Source organism: Sinocyclocheilus anshuiensis, unplaced genomic scaffold, assembly GCF_001515605.1.
Source record: "Sinocyclocheilus anshuiensis isolate Anshui unplaced genomic scaffold, SAMN03320099.WGS_v1.1 scaffold286, whole genome shotgun sequence".
In the NCBI taxonomy this organism is placed as follows: domain Eukaryota; kingdom Metazoa; phylum Chordata; class Actinopteri; order Cypriniformes; family Cyprinidae; genus Sinocyclocheilus; species Sinocyclocheilus anshuiensis.
Genome location: NW_015544135.1, coordinates 497,274 through 511,120, shown reverse-complemented (window position 1 = coordinate 511,120; position 13,847 = coordinate 497,274). Strand labels below are relative to the sequence as shown.

At 36.9% G+C, this 13,847-nt stretch overlaps 1 protein-coding gene across 2 annotated transcripts in view; it reads right to left on the bottom strand.

The window, feature by feature from the left end:
• Positions 1 to 13,847, bottom strand: part of nrn1la (neuritin 1-like a) — a 40,468-nt gene that overhangs the window by 5,413 nt on the left and 21,208 nt on the right. The window contains exons 1-2 of one of the 2 annotated variants that reach the window (XM_016494661.1): positions 6,019 to 6,132; positions 1,990 to 2,140 (exon numbers count right to left, since the gene is read on the bottom strand). In XM_016494661.1, coding sequence (XP_016350147.1) covers positions 1,990 to 2,140; position 6,019 — 152 coding nt within the window. In that variant the 5' untranslated portion in view covers positions 6,020 to 6,132. Of the gene's footprint in view, positions 1 to 1,989; positions 2,141 to 6,018; positions 6,133 to 13,847 lie in introns of those variants that run through there. The other variant, XM_016494659.1, reaches the window with a different exon arrangement.

The window sequence follows — 13,847 nt, the reverse complement described above, 5'->3', positions numbered from 1 at the left end:
CGTACGGAAAAACTGTAAAAACTGTAAAATATCTAACCAGACATTTCATGTAATTGTACAGTAAAATGCTGTTAATTTTAGAAGTAAAATTTTTTTAATAGTTTTTGTTATTAGTTATGTATATTTGGGCTTTATGTTACATCTTCTGTTGTTTAATAAAAGTTTAATGCATTATTTAAGTATCATGTGTGTTACCATGATGGTGTTTTGTGTTTGCATGAATGACTCTGTGCACCTTCTATATATTAGTATATACTTCTGCTTGTGGCGAAGCTACTTGTGATGAGCTTTGATTCTTCATGTGGCTTTCTCTTTTACCACCTGCATTATTATGGTGGTTGTCAGTATGTTAAAGGTACAAAACAGATTTTAATAGCAGTGTGCATTGTTGAATTTACTGGTTTACATTCAAATTTTCTTGTTTGTAAATTACAGTTTTATACTGTAAAATTTGCAGTTTTTGGCCGTAAATGTGTTTACAGTTTTTCTGTATTTTTTACAAAATTATTCTGGCAACCACAGCTGCCAAAATTATTTTGTAAAAACTACAGAATTTTTTCTACAGTGTATGCCTTGAATGCTAAACACAGGACCTTATAAGGCTGTTGTGTGGATCATGATTCATGCAGAAAGTGGCGTAAACGGGCGATGTGTAACGGATTGAGTTTGACTGGAGGATATACAGGAGGCTGTTCTTTAACAACATCATGCTGCTACACAATGAATTCTTAAAGAGTTCCTGCAGCTACAGGGTGTGACATAATATAAAGTCATATCATAGATCCGTGATCTATGAAGGGGCAGATGGGAAAAGACAGACAGGGAGGTCTAGTCTTTAATTAGAATATCCAGCACTTGGGAGGAACGGAAAGATGAGTGAGCCGAGAAAGAAATGGAGAAAAGAGTAAAAGGGAGCAACAGAAAATGAGATGAAAGGCAATGTAGGGAGATAGAGAATGAATGAGGTGTCATATCAGTGAACTGTGATACTCTATATCACATTCTCCCTCTGACAACGCAATGAATGGCATACAGCAAATAATCCTGTGGTGTGAGCGAGGCATTTAATGTGGCTGTGCAGAGCAGTAAATGTGTTGATGGGTCATGCCTGTTATGCAGGACCTTTTGACCTCTGTAACATTTAAAAATGTGAATATGCTGATGTTTTATTGGACAAATATTAGTATGAAAAAAGTATGCCAGACGTTCAGAAATATGCTCTGGTAAAGCTTTAACTAATGTTCAAATTTTAACATCACTATTTACACAATGGGAAGAAAACAAAGAGGATGGAAACTAGGATGGATGGAAATAATAAAAAGCTCAAATTCACCAGTGAGAGCTAGGTATAATTTATGATGATTAATTTGGCCAAACAGGACGGAATGCCCTGTGTTGTAAACTCCTTTGTTCACTATTGTAATATTTTGATAAAAGAAAATTATGATTTCCATTTTTTTTTTTATTTAATATGAGAAAATGAGACTACTATTTTATGCAGTATAATAAGATGGAGATGTGGAAATGTACTGGTAAAACAAAACCCAGGTAAAAATGAATTTGAATCTGTTCTTCTCATTAGTGTATTAATGTGGACATATAAATATACTACAAAAGTCTGGTGTTGGTAAAACTTTTTTAATGTTTTTGAAATAAGCATCTTTTGGCTGCATTTATTTGATTAAGAATACAGTAAAACAGTAATACTGTGAAATATTATTACAGTTTAAAATAATTGTTTTCTATTTGAGTATTTTTTTAATTTAATTTTAACATTTAAAACATACTCTTGTGATGGCAAAGCTGAATTTTCAGCACCCATTATTTTGTAACAATGTAAAAGTACTGTCACTTTTGATCAGTTGAATGCATCCTTGCTGAATAAAAGCATTCATTTAATGAAAAAGTATATTAATTTTGAACGGTAGTGTATATGTACAGTATAGACAGTGATGCTTGTGTTTGTGTTGTTCCAGGTTTTTTCCTTACTTGCAAATAGAGTCGATCTCCTGTGTATCCTCGTCTTTTTGGGAACTGATAGACAGACTGTCTCCTAGGGCAAGCAGACACTGTGCAAACCCTTTATAGATGGAGCTGCACTTCTTTGTGGCTGCAGCAGAACATGGACTGGGGACAAGCACTAGAACAAACATAGACACACAATTAACAAAATCCATGTACATTTAAAAATAAATTCAGAAATGTTGAATGTCTGAACAGAATGCAGAACAATGACCTTCAAGATGTACCTTGAGGTGTAAGATTAAGGGGATAGTTCTTCCAAAAATGAAAATTCTGTCATCATTTACTCACCCTCATGTCATTCCAAACCTGTATGAATGTTTTTCCTCTGTTAAACATAAAAGAAGATATTCTGAAGAATTTTGCCAAACAATTGACAGTAGCTACTGACTTCAGTAGTGCTTTTATTCCATACTATGGAAATGGGAACCATCATATTACATTCTTCAAAATATCTTCTTTTAATAATAATAATAATAATGCATTTTATTTATTATGCGCTTTTCTTAACCCAAAGCGCTACAACTGCAAACATAGGTAACAACAACAAGCATGGGTTTCTCAACCCATAGCACAACCACAAGCATAATAAAATAACAGCGATAAACACACAATAAAACAGTATAAACATACTCAGTTACAGTAAGCAACTTTAAAAAGATAAGTCTTTAAAAATGTCTTAAAGCAATTCAAAGTTGGAGAATCTCTAATTCTGGCTGGTAGAGCATTCCATAGTCGTGGAGCTGAGACAGAGAAAGCTCTACGACCCATAGTTTTTAATTTATATGCTTTTGTGCTTAACTTGAAGGCGAGCAAATTATGAATTTTAATCATTGGGTGAACTATCCCTTTAAATAAGCATTTTTCTCATTTCAGTTTGCCAAGCTTTCAAGCCTGTTATGTTTTTTTTTTTTCAAAAGCTCAAATACAAATGAGATTTGTTCTTTAAAAAAAAATACACTCATTGTCCAAAACATAGGCAAGGTCATAAACAGACCAGCAGGATGACATTGAAAACACTCACAGCAGTACACAAAAGCCTTCAGTGCCACCACTGCTGGATTTGTGGGGTTCTTGGTTATTTATAAATTGTTTATAAAGAGTATAGTTCTATGGTTCATTGTTAGAACAGAACACAGGGTAATAATAATCTCTAACCTTGAGGATATGGGAGAAAAATTCAATAGAAATGCTCTGAGCTTTCATGTGTTAGGAGCTCCAGACGCTTGCTTATCAACACTTTTTTAAGCTACCAAAGTTTGCTTCTCTCCAGCTAACAGGGAATATTTGGCTAACGTTCTCTCAAAGTTATGAAAAAACATTCTTCCAGTAATGTTCATAGAACATCTGTTCAAAGTAATCTGTCCTTTAATAATGTTCTCAAAATATTAGCACACGTGTATATCATTCATGGAATTGTTTATTTCTGAAACCTTTTAGTTCGACATTTATCTAATATTTCTTTTTTAAAATGTTACTACTTTTTATTTTCCCATAATTAAGTAACGTTCCAATAATGCATAATCTTTGCAAAATGATAGAATGGAATGGTCCCTTAACATTTGCATAACCAATAATGTTTTTTTTTTTTAAATATGGATGTTTTTCACATTCAGAAAAAATGTTTTCATAACTAGATGGAACATTAGCAAAATGTTTTTAGAAGATATTTTCGTTTGATGGGTCTGTGCATGTGCCAGTGTCCTCCAAACCTCCACTGCTCCTTGTTGTCTCTCAATCTCTATAACCTCTACCTATCGACAATAAAACCACAGATGGAAGTAATGCTCAACCTAAGTGAGATATGCAGGAGGATCTTAATTGGGTCAGACAGCAAATCACCAGCACTCTCCTAATTCCCTTAAGGAAATGAATGATTAATATTTTATACATCAAGCACAATCAAACCTCTACAAATGATTCAGAATGCAGCGGTACGACTGGTCTTCAACGAGCCCAAAAGAGCCCATGTTACACCTCTCTTTATCTCCTTGCACTGGCTACCGGTCGCGGCTCGAATCAAGTTCAAGACATTGATGCTTGCATATAGAACAGCCACAGGCTCAGCACCCGCCTACTTCCACTCACTACTACGAATCTACATCCCCTCCAGAAGTCTGAGATCCGCTAGTGAGCGACGCCTCGTGGTACCATCACAGAGAAGCTCAAAATCACTTTCCAGAACATTCTCGTTCACCATTCCTGGCTGGTGGAACGATCTTCCCACCCCTATCCGGAATGCTGAATCCCTGACAACTTACAAGTGACAGCTGAAAACTCATCTCTTTCGAAGCTACTTGACTTCATCATCATCATTATAAAAAAAATAAATAAAAAATTCTCTCGTATTTCGTAAATGGAAATAGCCGAAGAAATCAGAAAGACTGAAGTGCTTTGATGATGCCAAGGGGAAATTTAGACAACCGTCACTCAATACAAGACTCAACAGAACTATCAATACTAAAATCATAAGGGATAATATAAAGTAAGCTGGCCACTATTACAAAATGTAAAAATAAAAAAGAAGTTTATCTTGCTTACATGGTTACACACCAAATAAATATGTGGACATGATGTATTGATTTGAGTTTAAATGATATTTTATTCATATTTGTAATTCCTGTATATTATATGAAAGCTTTATTCTTTCTAATTAATAGTTAACAGCAATACAACATTCATAAGTCTAATGAACACAGGTAAAAGTTTGAATAAAAGGTACGTAATTTAACAACAAAAATAAATAATAAAAACAATAAGAAGAACAATGATTTTGTTATTATTCAATCATTTATTATTATTATTATTATTTAATTGTTGTTGTTGTTGTTTATTATACAGAAACTAAAAATACTTCTAGCTTCAAATAGTACCTCAAAGTGCTCATTAAATTTATCGTATTGACTACGATCATATTGATTATTTTAAATAGAAAAATTATTGCCACTATTTAAAAATAAATATTGATATAATAATAATGTGTAAAAAAAAAAAAAAAAAAAAAATTATTATAAATAAATAAACAGTACATTACAAAAATCGGCCTAGCAAAAAGACGAACAAAATAACAAAAAACAAAACATAAAATATTTTTTTAAATTTATTTGGATGAACTTTATTATTTACAATTCCATTTGTTAACATTAGTTAATTAATTCTAAAGCATTTTTTTATCTTATAATGTTGATTTCAACATTCATTACGTTATTAAAATCAAAGGTTTTATGTTAATATTATTATGGACATGAGCTAACATGAAAAACATGAAAAAAACATGAAAAAACGTGTATCTTGCTTACATGTTACTCACCAAATTGATGTACTGATTTTAGTTCAAATTATTTAATTTATATTTTATTTTGCTTGTTCCTGTATAAAAGCTTCCACAAAAAATAAATTAAGCTAATTAAACTAACTAAATAAAAATAGTCCATTACAAAAACCGGCCTAGCAACAAAAATAAATAAATCATGAATTAATGAATTACAAAAATCAGCCTAGCAAAAAGATAAACAAAATAACATAAAACATAAAATAATTTAAATTTATTTGCATAAACTTTACAATTTACAATTGTATTTGTTAACAAATAATTAATTAGCTGAGCATGAACTAACAATGAAAAATTATTCTAAAGCATCTTAATTAATGATGATTTCAACATTTATACATTCAAAAGTTTTATGTTAATATTATAGTGGACATGAGCTAACATGAACTAACAATAAACAGCTGTATTTTTATTAACTAACAATAACAAAGAGTAATAAATAATTACTGTAACAAATGTATTGCTCTTTGTTAATGCTAGTTAATGAATGAACTAACCTTAACTAATGGGAAAGTGTTACAGATGAACCATTCCAGAAACATTTACATGCAGTACAGACCCCATACAAACAACCAAACCGAGCAGCCTGGGAGGAAAATGAAATCATCTAAGAAGTGGATACGTCCAAAAAGTCTCATCGGATTAAAACGGAGACAAGAATTTACTGTGTCCAATTACATATCTCTGAATTTGTATCTCTGGCCGATGCTCAAGCGGGTTGAAGAGTAGTCTGTACCACTGCCTGCATTAGTAATGTTATTACTGATGTTGTGTAATCCAAGAGTGCTGTCCACCCACACACAGCGTGATCTGGCCTGGCCCATTCAGCTCAGCGAGCCATTATGACGCAGGCGGCAGACACAGGGCTTATTTGAACCACAACATTAATTTTTAATCTGTGGTGCCAGAGATCCACGGGGAGTCCATAGGGTTCTTAAATAAATAAATGATATAAAACAGGGCACTTGCATGAGAGGGGACTGCAGAGAGTGAATGAGAAAGAAAAGAGAAACTGGGAAAGATGGAAAAAAAAAAGGAATGAAATAGAAGAAATTAAACACAAATAGGCAGCGTTTGAATTGGGTGTATCAATTTCAAATTAAATATGCTAGTAATCATATGAAATAATAAAATGTGAAAAAAAAATTATATTTATGTACATTTGATTTTATACAAATATTTAAATTCATATAAAATTTATATGCCAGAATAAATTAATAATATTCATTGTGTAATACGTTTTTGGTCTCTTTAAAGCGGCAAAATTAATATAACATACTCTGTTCTCCAAGAGAGAATGAGATTAACACTGCAATACAGTTCATGCAATATGAATAGTTCACTCTAGTTGTAGAAATCACAATAGATTACAATTCAGGTACTATTACACAATACATAATCAAGCACTGTAACGTCATCCTTTTAAGGAACATGTTATGAAACCTTGAAACAAAAACGTCATAATAAATAATGTGGAGCTCTAAGAGCAAAACAGCTGCATAATTTCCTGTCCCTAGCGTGACTCAGACACAAGTTATAAAAACAGTCTATATCTAAAAAAAAAAAAAAACTATCTATCTATCTATCTATCTACTAAGTATTGACTTCAAACTTTAAGACTTAAAGATGCTGAAATCAGATGACCTCTGGAGCATAAGATGGGCAAGTGATGATGGAGGTTTAGGCCACATATCTTCTATTCATGAGGTTGAATATGCAAGCTTTAGCCAGACCAGTGCTGAGCAAGCACATTTGCTGCTGAGGTTTGCTACATGTGCCTCTCGCCGACATCCCGCCGGGAGCATATCAAAATAAATGAAAACCATTTTTATTTGTCAGTTTCTGAAGATTTGCATTCACAAACACAGTAGTGCATGTAAATAAGGTTCAGTGGTGTAAGTAGACATGCAGGCATGTTGCCAAAGTATTTTTGCCAGTTTTTTGCTCAAACCGTTCAAAGAAAGAAGAAGGAAGTAAAATAGGGGTGTGTGGAATTTCCGGATGATCAAACCCTTGTGGAAAACTCAATATACAAACATTAAAACAATGCTTTGAAAAGTTCAGATTGTTAATGATTATATCACTGATACTTAGGTACACTCTAAAAAATGCTGGGTTAAATATAACCCAGCGCTGGGTTAAAAAGGGACAAACCCAGCTATTGGGTTGTTTTGACCCAGCGGTTGGGTTGTTTTGACTCAGAGGTTGGGTTGCTTTGACCCAGCGGTTGGGTTGTTTTGACCCAGAGGTTGGGTTGCTTTGACCCAGAGGTTGGGTTGTTTTGACCCAGAGGTTGGGTTGCTTTGACCCAGCGGTTGGGTTGTTTTGACCCAGAGGTTGGGTTGCTTTGACCCAGCGGTTGGGTTGTTTTGACCCAGAGGTTGGGTTGCTTTGACCCAGAGGTTGGGTTGCTTTGACCCAGCGGTTGGGTTGTTTTGACCCAGAGGTTGCGTTGCTTTGACCCAGCGGTTGGGTTCAAAACAACCCAACCGCTGGGTTTGTCCCTTTTTAACCCAGCGCTGGGTTATATTTAACCCAGCATTTTTTAGAGTGTACAAATATTTACCATATGGGAATGATACTTCTGTACTTAAGAATTTATTATTTTATTATTATATTTTTAGTATTTCCCTTTTCATTTTAGTGGGAGCAAATATATACATATTTATATCCTTGCCCTGATCAAATTAAATAAAGACATTTGTTGAACCCAGACACAGTGTGATATTGAGGGATCAAGATAAAGCTCTGGAAGACAGGTAACACTGATACTTTGTGTGATGTAAGAGACTGCATTGGGCAGAACTCATTAAGACTTTACCTCAGTGCCTGCTGGGAGCACAGCTCAATCAGAAGCACTAGCAGTACAGCTCTAGACAGGCACTTCATTATATACAGCATGGGGTTGGTTATATAGGGGTAATGCCTTTATTTGTGGGGATATACAATGTAAGTGTATTGACTGAAGCATCTAAGTTATTCAAAATATTAAAGCATTTATTTAAAAAGTGTGACAGATGGTTTTACAAAAAGTCTTTAAAAAAAAGGTTCCAAAAGGGGGTTTTCGCAGTGATGTCATTGTAGAACTATTTTTGGTTCTTCAAAGAACCTTTCAGTAAATGGTTCTTAAAACAAACATTTTTTTCCCTTAGTGTTAAGAATCTAAATATGGAGGACCAGGGGTGCCACTTACAAATAAAATGAAGAATCAATTTATCAGTTTAACAATCCAAACATAAAAATGTATATAAATAAATCACTTTTTAAATGGACAAATGAAAGTTCTTTATTTAATTCGTGTTTTTAAATGTAGTTTAATAAAACAATAAATTAAAAAAAATCATTTTAAATGTACAAATAGACACATTTAAAACTGTTTAATTCATCTTTTAAAACGTAGATTAATAAAATAATAAAAAGTACATTAATAAATCATTTTAAATGCACTTTTCTCTCTCTCTAAAGACTTTTGTATACTATACAGAATATTTTGTGCAATGGAAAGGTTCTATTGATGTTAATAATGTCACGGTGCACACACACGAGGAACACGGGAACGAAGGAGCGAGGAGACACGGAGTAGAATAAATCAAAAGGGTTTTATTAACAAAGGCTGGGGATCACAGGACTCGACACATCAGGATGACAGGATGACGTTCAACGACTGACAAAGGACAAGAACTAGAACACACTTTAAATATACAGGAACTGATGAGGGGAAGACAAGGGACACCTGGAACTAATGACAATTAACATTGGAAACACCTGGGAACAATGAATTCAAAACACGAGACAGAGAAACTGGATGACGGAGCACATAGGGAGCAAAGACACACACAAAACCTGGCCCAGAGTCTGACAAATAAAGTACCTTTACTTACTGACCATTTGAACAGTCTTTATTTTTAATTTACAGTCTTATCTTTATACCCCATAACAAGGAACATTTTTTATTATTATATAAATGTTAAAAGTCCTTAGAACAACAATGTCAGAACGTCCTTACTCGATGAATGTTGTAAGACATGTTTTTGAAATATTGTTACAATCACATTAAAAAAACTTTCAATGTTCTTTGAATATTAAAATGAAATGTTCAAATAACATATAGTTAGGGTGAAATTAAAATATATTCTCATAACATTGAGAGAATGTCAGAACAACATTCTCTGAGTATACTTATAATGTTACTTGTACTTGACGAACGTTCGAAAAACGTTTTTGTATCCTTTAAATAGCGTTCTAGTCAAGAAAACTGTAACTGTCTTAGACTATTAAAAACAACCATTCAAATAATGTTATATTTTGGTTGAAAACAAAGTTAGAATATTGTAAGAAATGCTTTTGTAACCTTTAAATAATGTTATAATCAAAACAAGAAAACTTCAAGGGCACTTCAACATTTTAGAAACATTTCAAAACAACGGTCCCACGTTTTTATAACCTAAATTTGTTACCTGGAATATTGTATAATGTGTTTATCATTTAGAAAAGAATAATGGTTGTTTTGCAACCATAATAATAAACCAAATCTTCCCATTTAGTACAAATGTAATAGAAGCACCTAAGATAAATCTTCCTGTTTGGTGCTAATTTAATTCACTGTCATCTAACAAAGTTTCAGTGGGACACATTAGGCATATGCTGAATGCACAACTCTGCAGAATGAAACTTTGTTTAAAATTAAAAGCAGTAGGGGCATTGCTGCAAAGTTTTATTGCAGCACTATGGCAACTTTTTCTATGGTAACTGTGGTCCTCTCTTGCGTCGCATCGTTAGGGGCGATGGGCTAATAAGCCTAGCAGTGACAGCATAGCGTGCGAAAGGCGAGGAGAGCCTCTATTCCCCGAGCTGAAACAGGGCTTCCAGTGAAGCCGCCTGCAATAGCACAAACAAATTCTGATAATTAGCTCATGCCAGCAAAGTCCCCTTTCCAAGTGATTGGTTAACCTCTCTGGTTTTCCATTCACACCTTCGCTCTCAGAACACTGAATGGAGGGAGGCTGCGGGGGATGAGAAGAAGTGCATTCGCCAGCTGTTAATTTCTTTCATGAAACCAAGGGGAAAGTGACTGGATGCGGTACAGAGATATGCACTGTAAATTGGGGCAGGGGCATTTTGCTATTGAATTTGAATTCAAATAAAAAAAAAACTGAGAGGCAAAGCAAGTACAAACTTAATCTTCTTTAATAAGGACAAAAATCAAGTTTGACTTTGGTGACATAACCTGCACTTTGAGGTGGTTTTCATAGCCCAGGTCATCCTGCAGGTGAGGAGGACTAATTGGAACCAAATGGAGCTCAAACAGAGGTGGGAGACAGGTTTCTGCTTGTTAGTACAGACCTTTTCTCCTTATTGTGTTCAGTAGCTGTGGCAGTGAGTTATATCCATCACAACACTTCATTTTACACTTTGTGTGGCATAAGAGACAAACCAGCAGCACAACCGAAAAGAAATCAAACTTATCCTTGCTAGCTGGGTATTTCAAAAGCCAGTGGTGGAAAGACTTATCTTAAAAGGAATTTTTTTTATTTTGCTCTAACGGATGTTTTTCTCACGCACATGCCCTCAAATACTCAGAGAGATGTAACACATATAAACATGTGCAATTCCCAGAAGAGTTTACAAAAATTTGCAGGACCCATGGGATTGCGGTTTCATTTGGAGATGGGAGAGAGTTGGGGAGGGAAGAGAGAAACGAAGGCAGGCAACGTCTTTCCCAACGCTAATGTGCTCAACACTGGCTTTGATCATGGAGAGACGATGCGACTACCACAATAACACAATCACTCACAGGTGTGGTCATGTGTCACTTTAAAAAAGTGGAAGGTAGAAGACCAAATTAGGCAAGACCTGCTTTCGATTGTATCTCTTCATTATCTCTCTCGGAACGGAGAAGATACAATGGTTCAGTGATTTCATGTGATAAAAGTGAGAGGCTCTCAGAAGCTCACAAAAAAGCCAGGAAAAGAGATATCATACTTCCACTGGCATTAATTTGACAGCTGCTATCTGTCCAGAACAAGGTCACCGATAAACCTACACAGATGGAGGTATTCCTTCACCGAGACTCTCCCCTTAAATGCAGTTTAAATTAGATTCAGATATGGACTTGTTGGAAGAGATTAGCAGTAAAGACCCAATTAAATAATTTCCACATCAAACACAACTTTAATCCGTTAAACCACCACAGCAGCGTTTCAATTAATCACAAAAAAAAAAAAATCTGGTCTGCATTTGACTTCAGGTATTGATTTAACAAGTGTGACTCTCACACAGGGTTGCCAAGTCCACAGTTTTCCAGTGCAGTGGGCTACTTTTTATTACTACTTTTAATTACTACTACTTGAAATTGTGTATAACAATGCATAACAGTGACTGTAAAATATGTGTTTTAGGTATGGGAGTGGCATATTCTGAGTTGTATTACATGTGGGCTAGGGTCATTGGCTGTTTTGTTTCATGGACCTGGCAACCCTGCTTTTGAACGGTCACACAACAGATTGGATACAGTATGTCAACCCCCTTCTCCCATTAGCCATTCACAAGCATGATAGCTATAAAGATAATTACACCGTTTTAATGATCCTTCTAATTCTGTTAGGAATTAGAATAGGAAGTTCACACCACATAGCTATAACAGTAACGACACAGGAATGAGTGGAATCCCTTTCAGAAATTTTCTTTCCAGCTGATGAATGTCACACACACAGGCAAGAGACAAGAGGAATTCAGGTAAACAGAGGGGTTTATTGTCAATGTGGTGCTGGTTAGGATCGAAGGCAGGTGAGCAAGAGAGATATGAGGGAGTTCTGGGGATCTTAGCTTCTTGGTAATCTGGGTGTGATAGTAGTAGGAATCCTGGAGATGAACAGGGGCTGAGGAGAATCGGAAGCGCGGAAACAAGAGGAGTTCAGGTAAACAGAGGGGTTTATTGTCAATGCTGTGATGGTTAGGATCGAAGGCAGGGGAGTAAGAGAGATATGAGAGAGTTCTGGGTATCTTAGCTTCTTGGTAATCTGGGTTATGATAGTCGTAGGAATCGTGGAGATGAACCGGGGCTGAGGAGAATCGGAAGAGCGGAGACTGAATGGACTTCTGGAGGTAAGGAAACAGTTAGTAAAGCTTGTAATGAGTCTGGCAATGTTCATGTAGTGAACGGTAGACCGGACACTGGAATGCTGAGTGGAGTGAGAAGGTTGCGGTGGAATTCTTCCAGCAGGGATGGATCCAGTATGTCGTCGCGGGCCACCCAGGACCTCTCCTCCGGTCCGTATCCTTCCCAGTCAATAAGATATTGTAACCGGCCGCCCTGTTGCCGCGAATTCAGGATTTCTTTCACCTTGTACACCGAGGGCTGATCCAGAACCTCAGGAGGAGGGGGTGCTTCTGGCTCGGTGGATCTGGAGGAGGAGGAAGGACAAGGTTTGAGGAGTGAGACTTGGAATGAGGGGTGAATTTTGTACCTGGGTGGAACTTGCAGTAGGTAGGTGACTTGGTTGATCTGCCTCTGTATTGGGAACGGACCAATATAGCGGGGACTCAGCTTCTTACAGGGCAGGCGGAGGCGCAGATCCCGGGTGGACAGCCAAACCAGCTCTCCAGACTGGTAGGTGGGAGTAGCGGTACGCCGGGTATCTGCGAAGAACTTATGCCTCCGCACTGCTTGTTGAAGCTGGAGTCCCACACTCTCTCGCTCTCTCGAAACCAGTAGTCCACAGCTGGAACCTCCAAGGGCTCTTCTGTCCAGGGGAAGAGTGGGGGTTGGTAGCAGAGCATGCACTGGAAAGGGGTCAGGCCGGTGGTATTCTGACGGAGGGAGTTTTGTGCATACTCGGCCCAAGGAAGGTAGCGGCTCCAGCTGTGCTGATCGTCATGGCAGTATGACCGGAGGTAACGTCCGAGCCGATGTCATAATTCTGCTCCTCTGGGTTCAGTTTCCTGGAGAAGTAAGCACAAGGATGGAGGATTGGAGGTTCCCGACCTTGCTGCGACAGCACGGCCCCGACGCCGGTGGTAGAGGCATCAACTTCGACTACAAAGGGTACCTGGGGATCCGGATGGTGAAGGATGGGGGCCGTGCTGAAGGCCTCCTGGAGCTGGTTGAAGGTTTCGCGGGCAAGGCTGTTCCAGGACAGGGACTTGGGTTTGCCTCGTAGCATGGAAGTAAGGGGGGCCGTGAGCATGCTGAAACTCTTCACGAACCGTCGATAGAAGTTCGCGAACCCCAGGAATCTTTGTAACTCCTTCACCGACTGTGGAAGCGGCCATTCCCTGATGGCCTTCACCTTCCTCTGGTCCATCTGGATACCCTCCTTGCTGATGACATATCCGAGGAACTGGACCGAGGAGCGATGGAATTCGCACTTCTCCAATTTCAGTTACAGCTGATGTTGACGTAACTTCTGAAGGACCTGCGTAACGTGGTGGCGATGTTCGGCCAGGTTCTGGGAGTATATGAGAATATCATCAATGTAGACAATCACAAACTTAT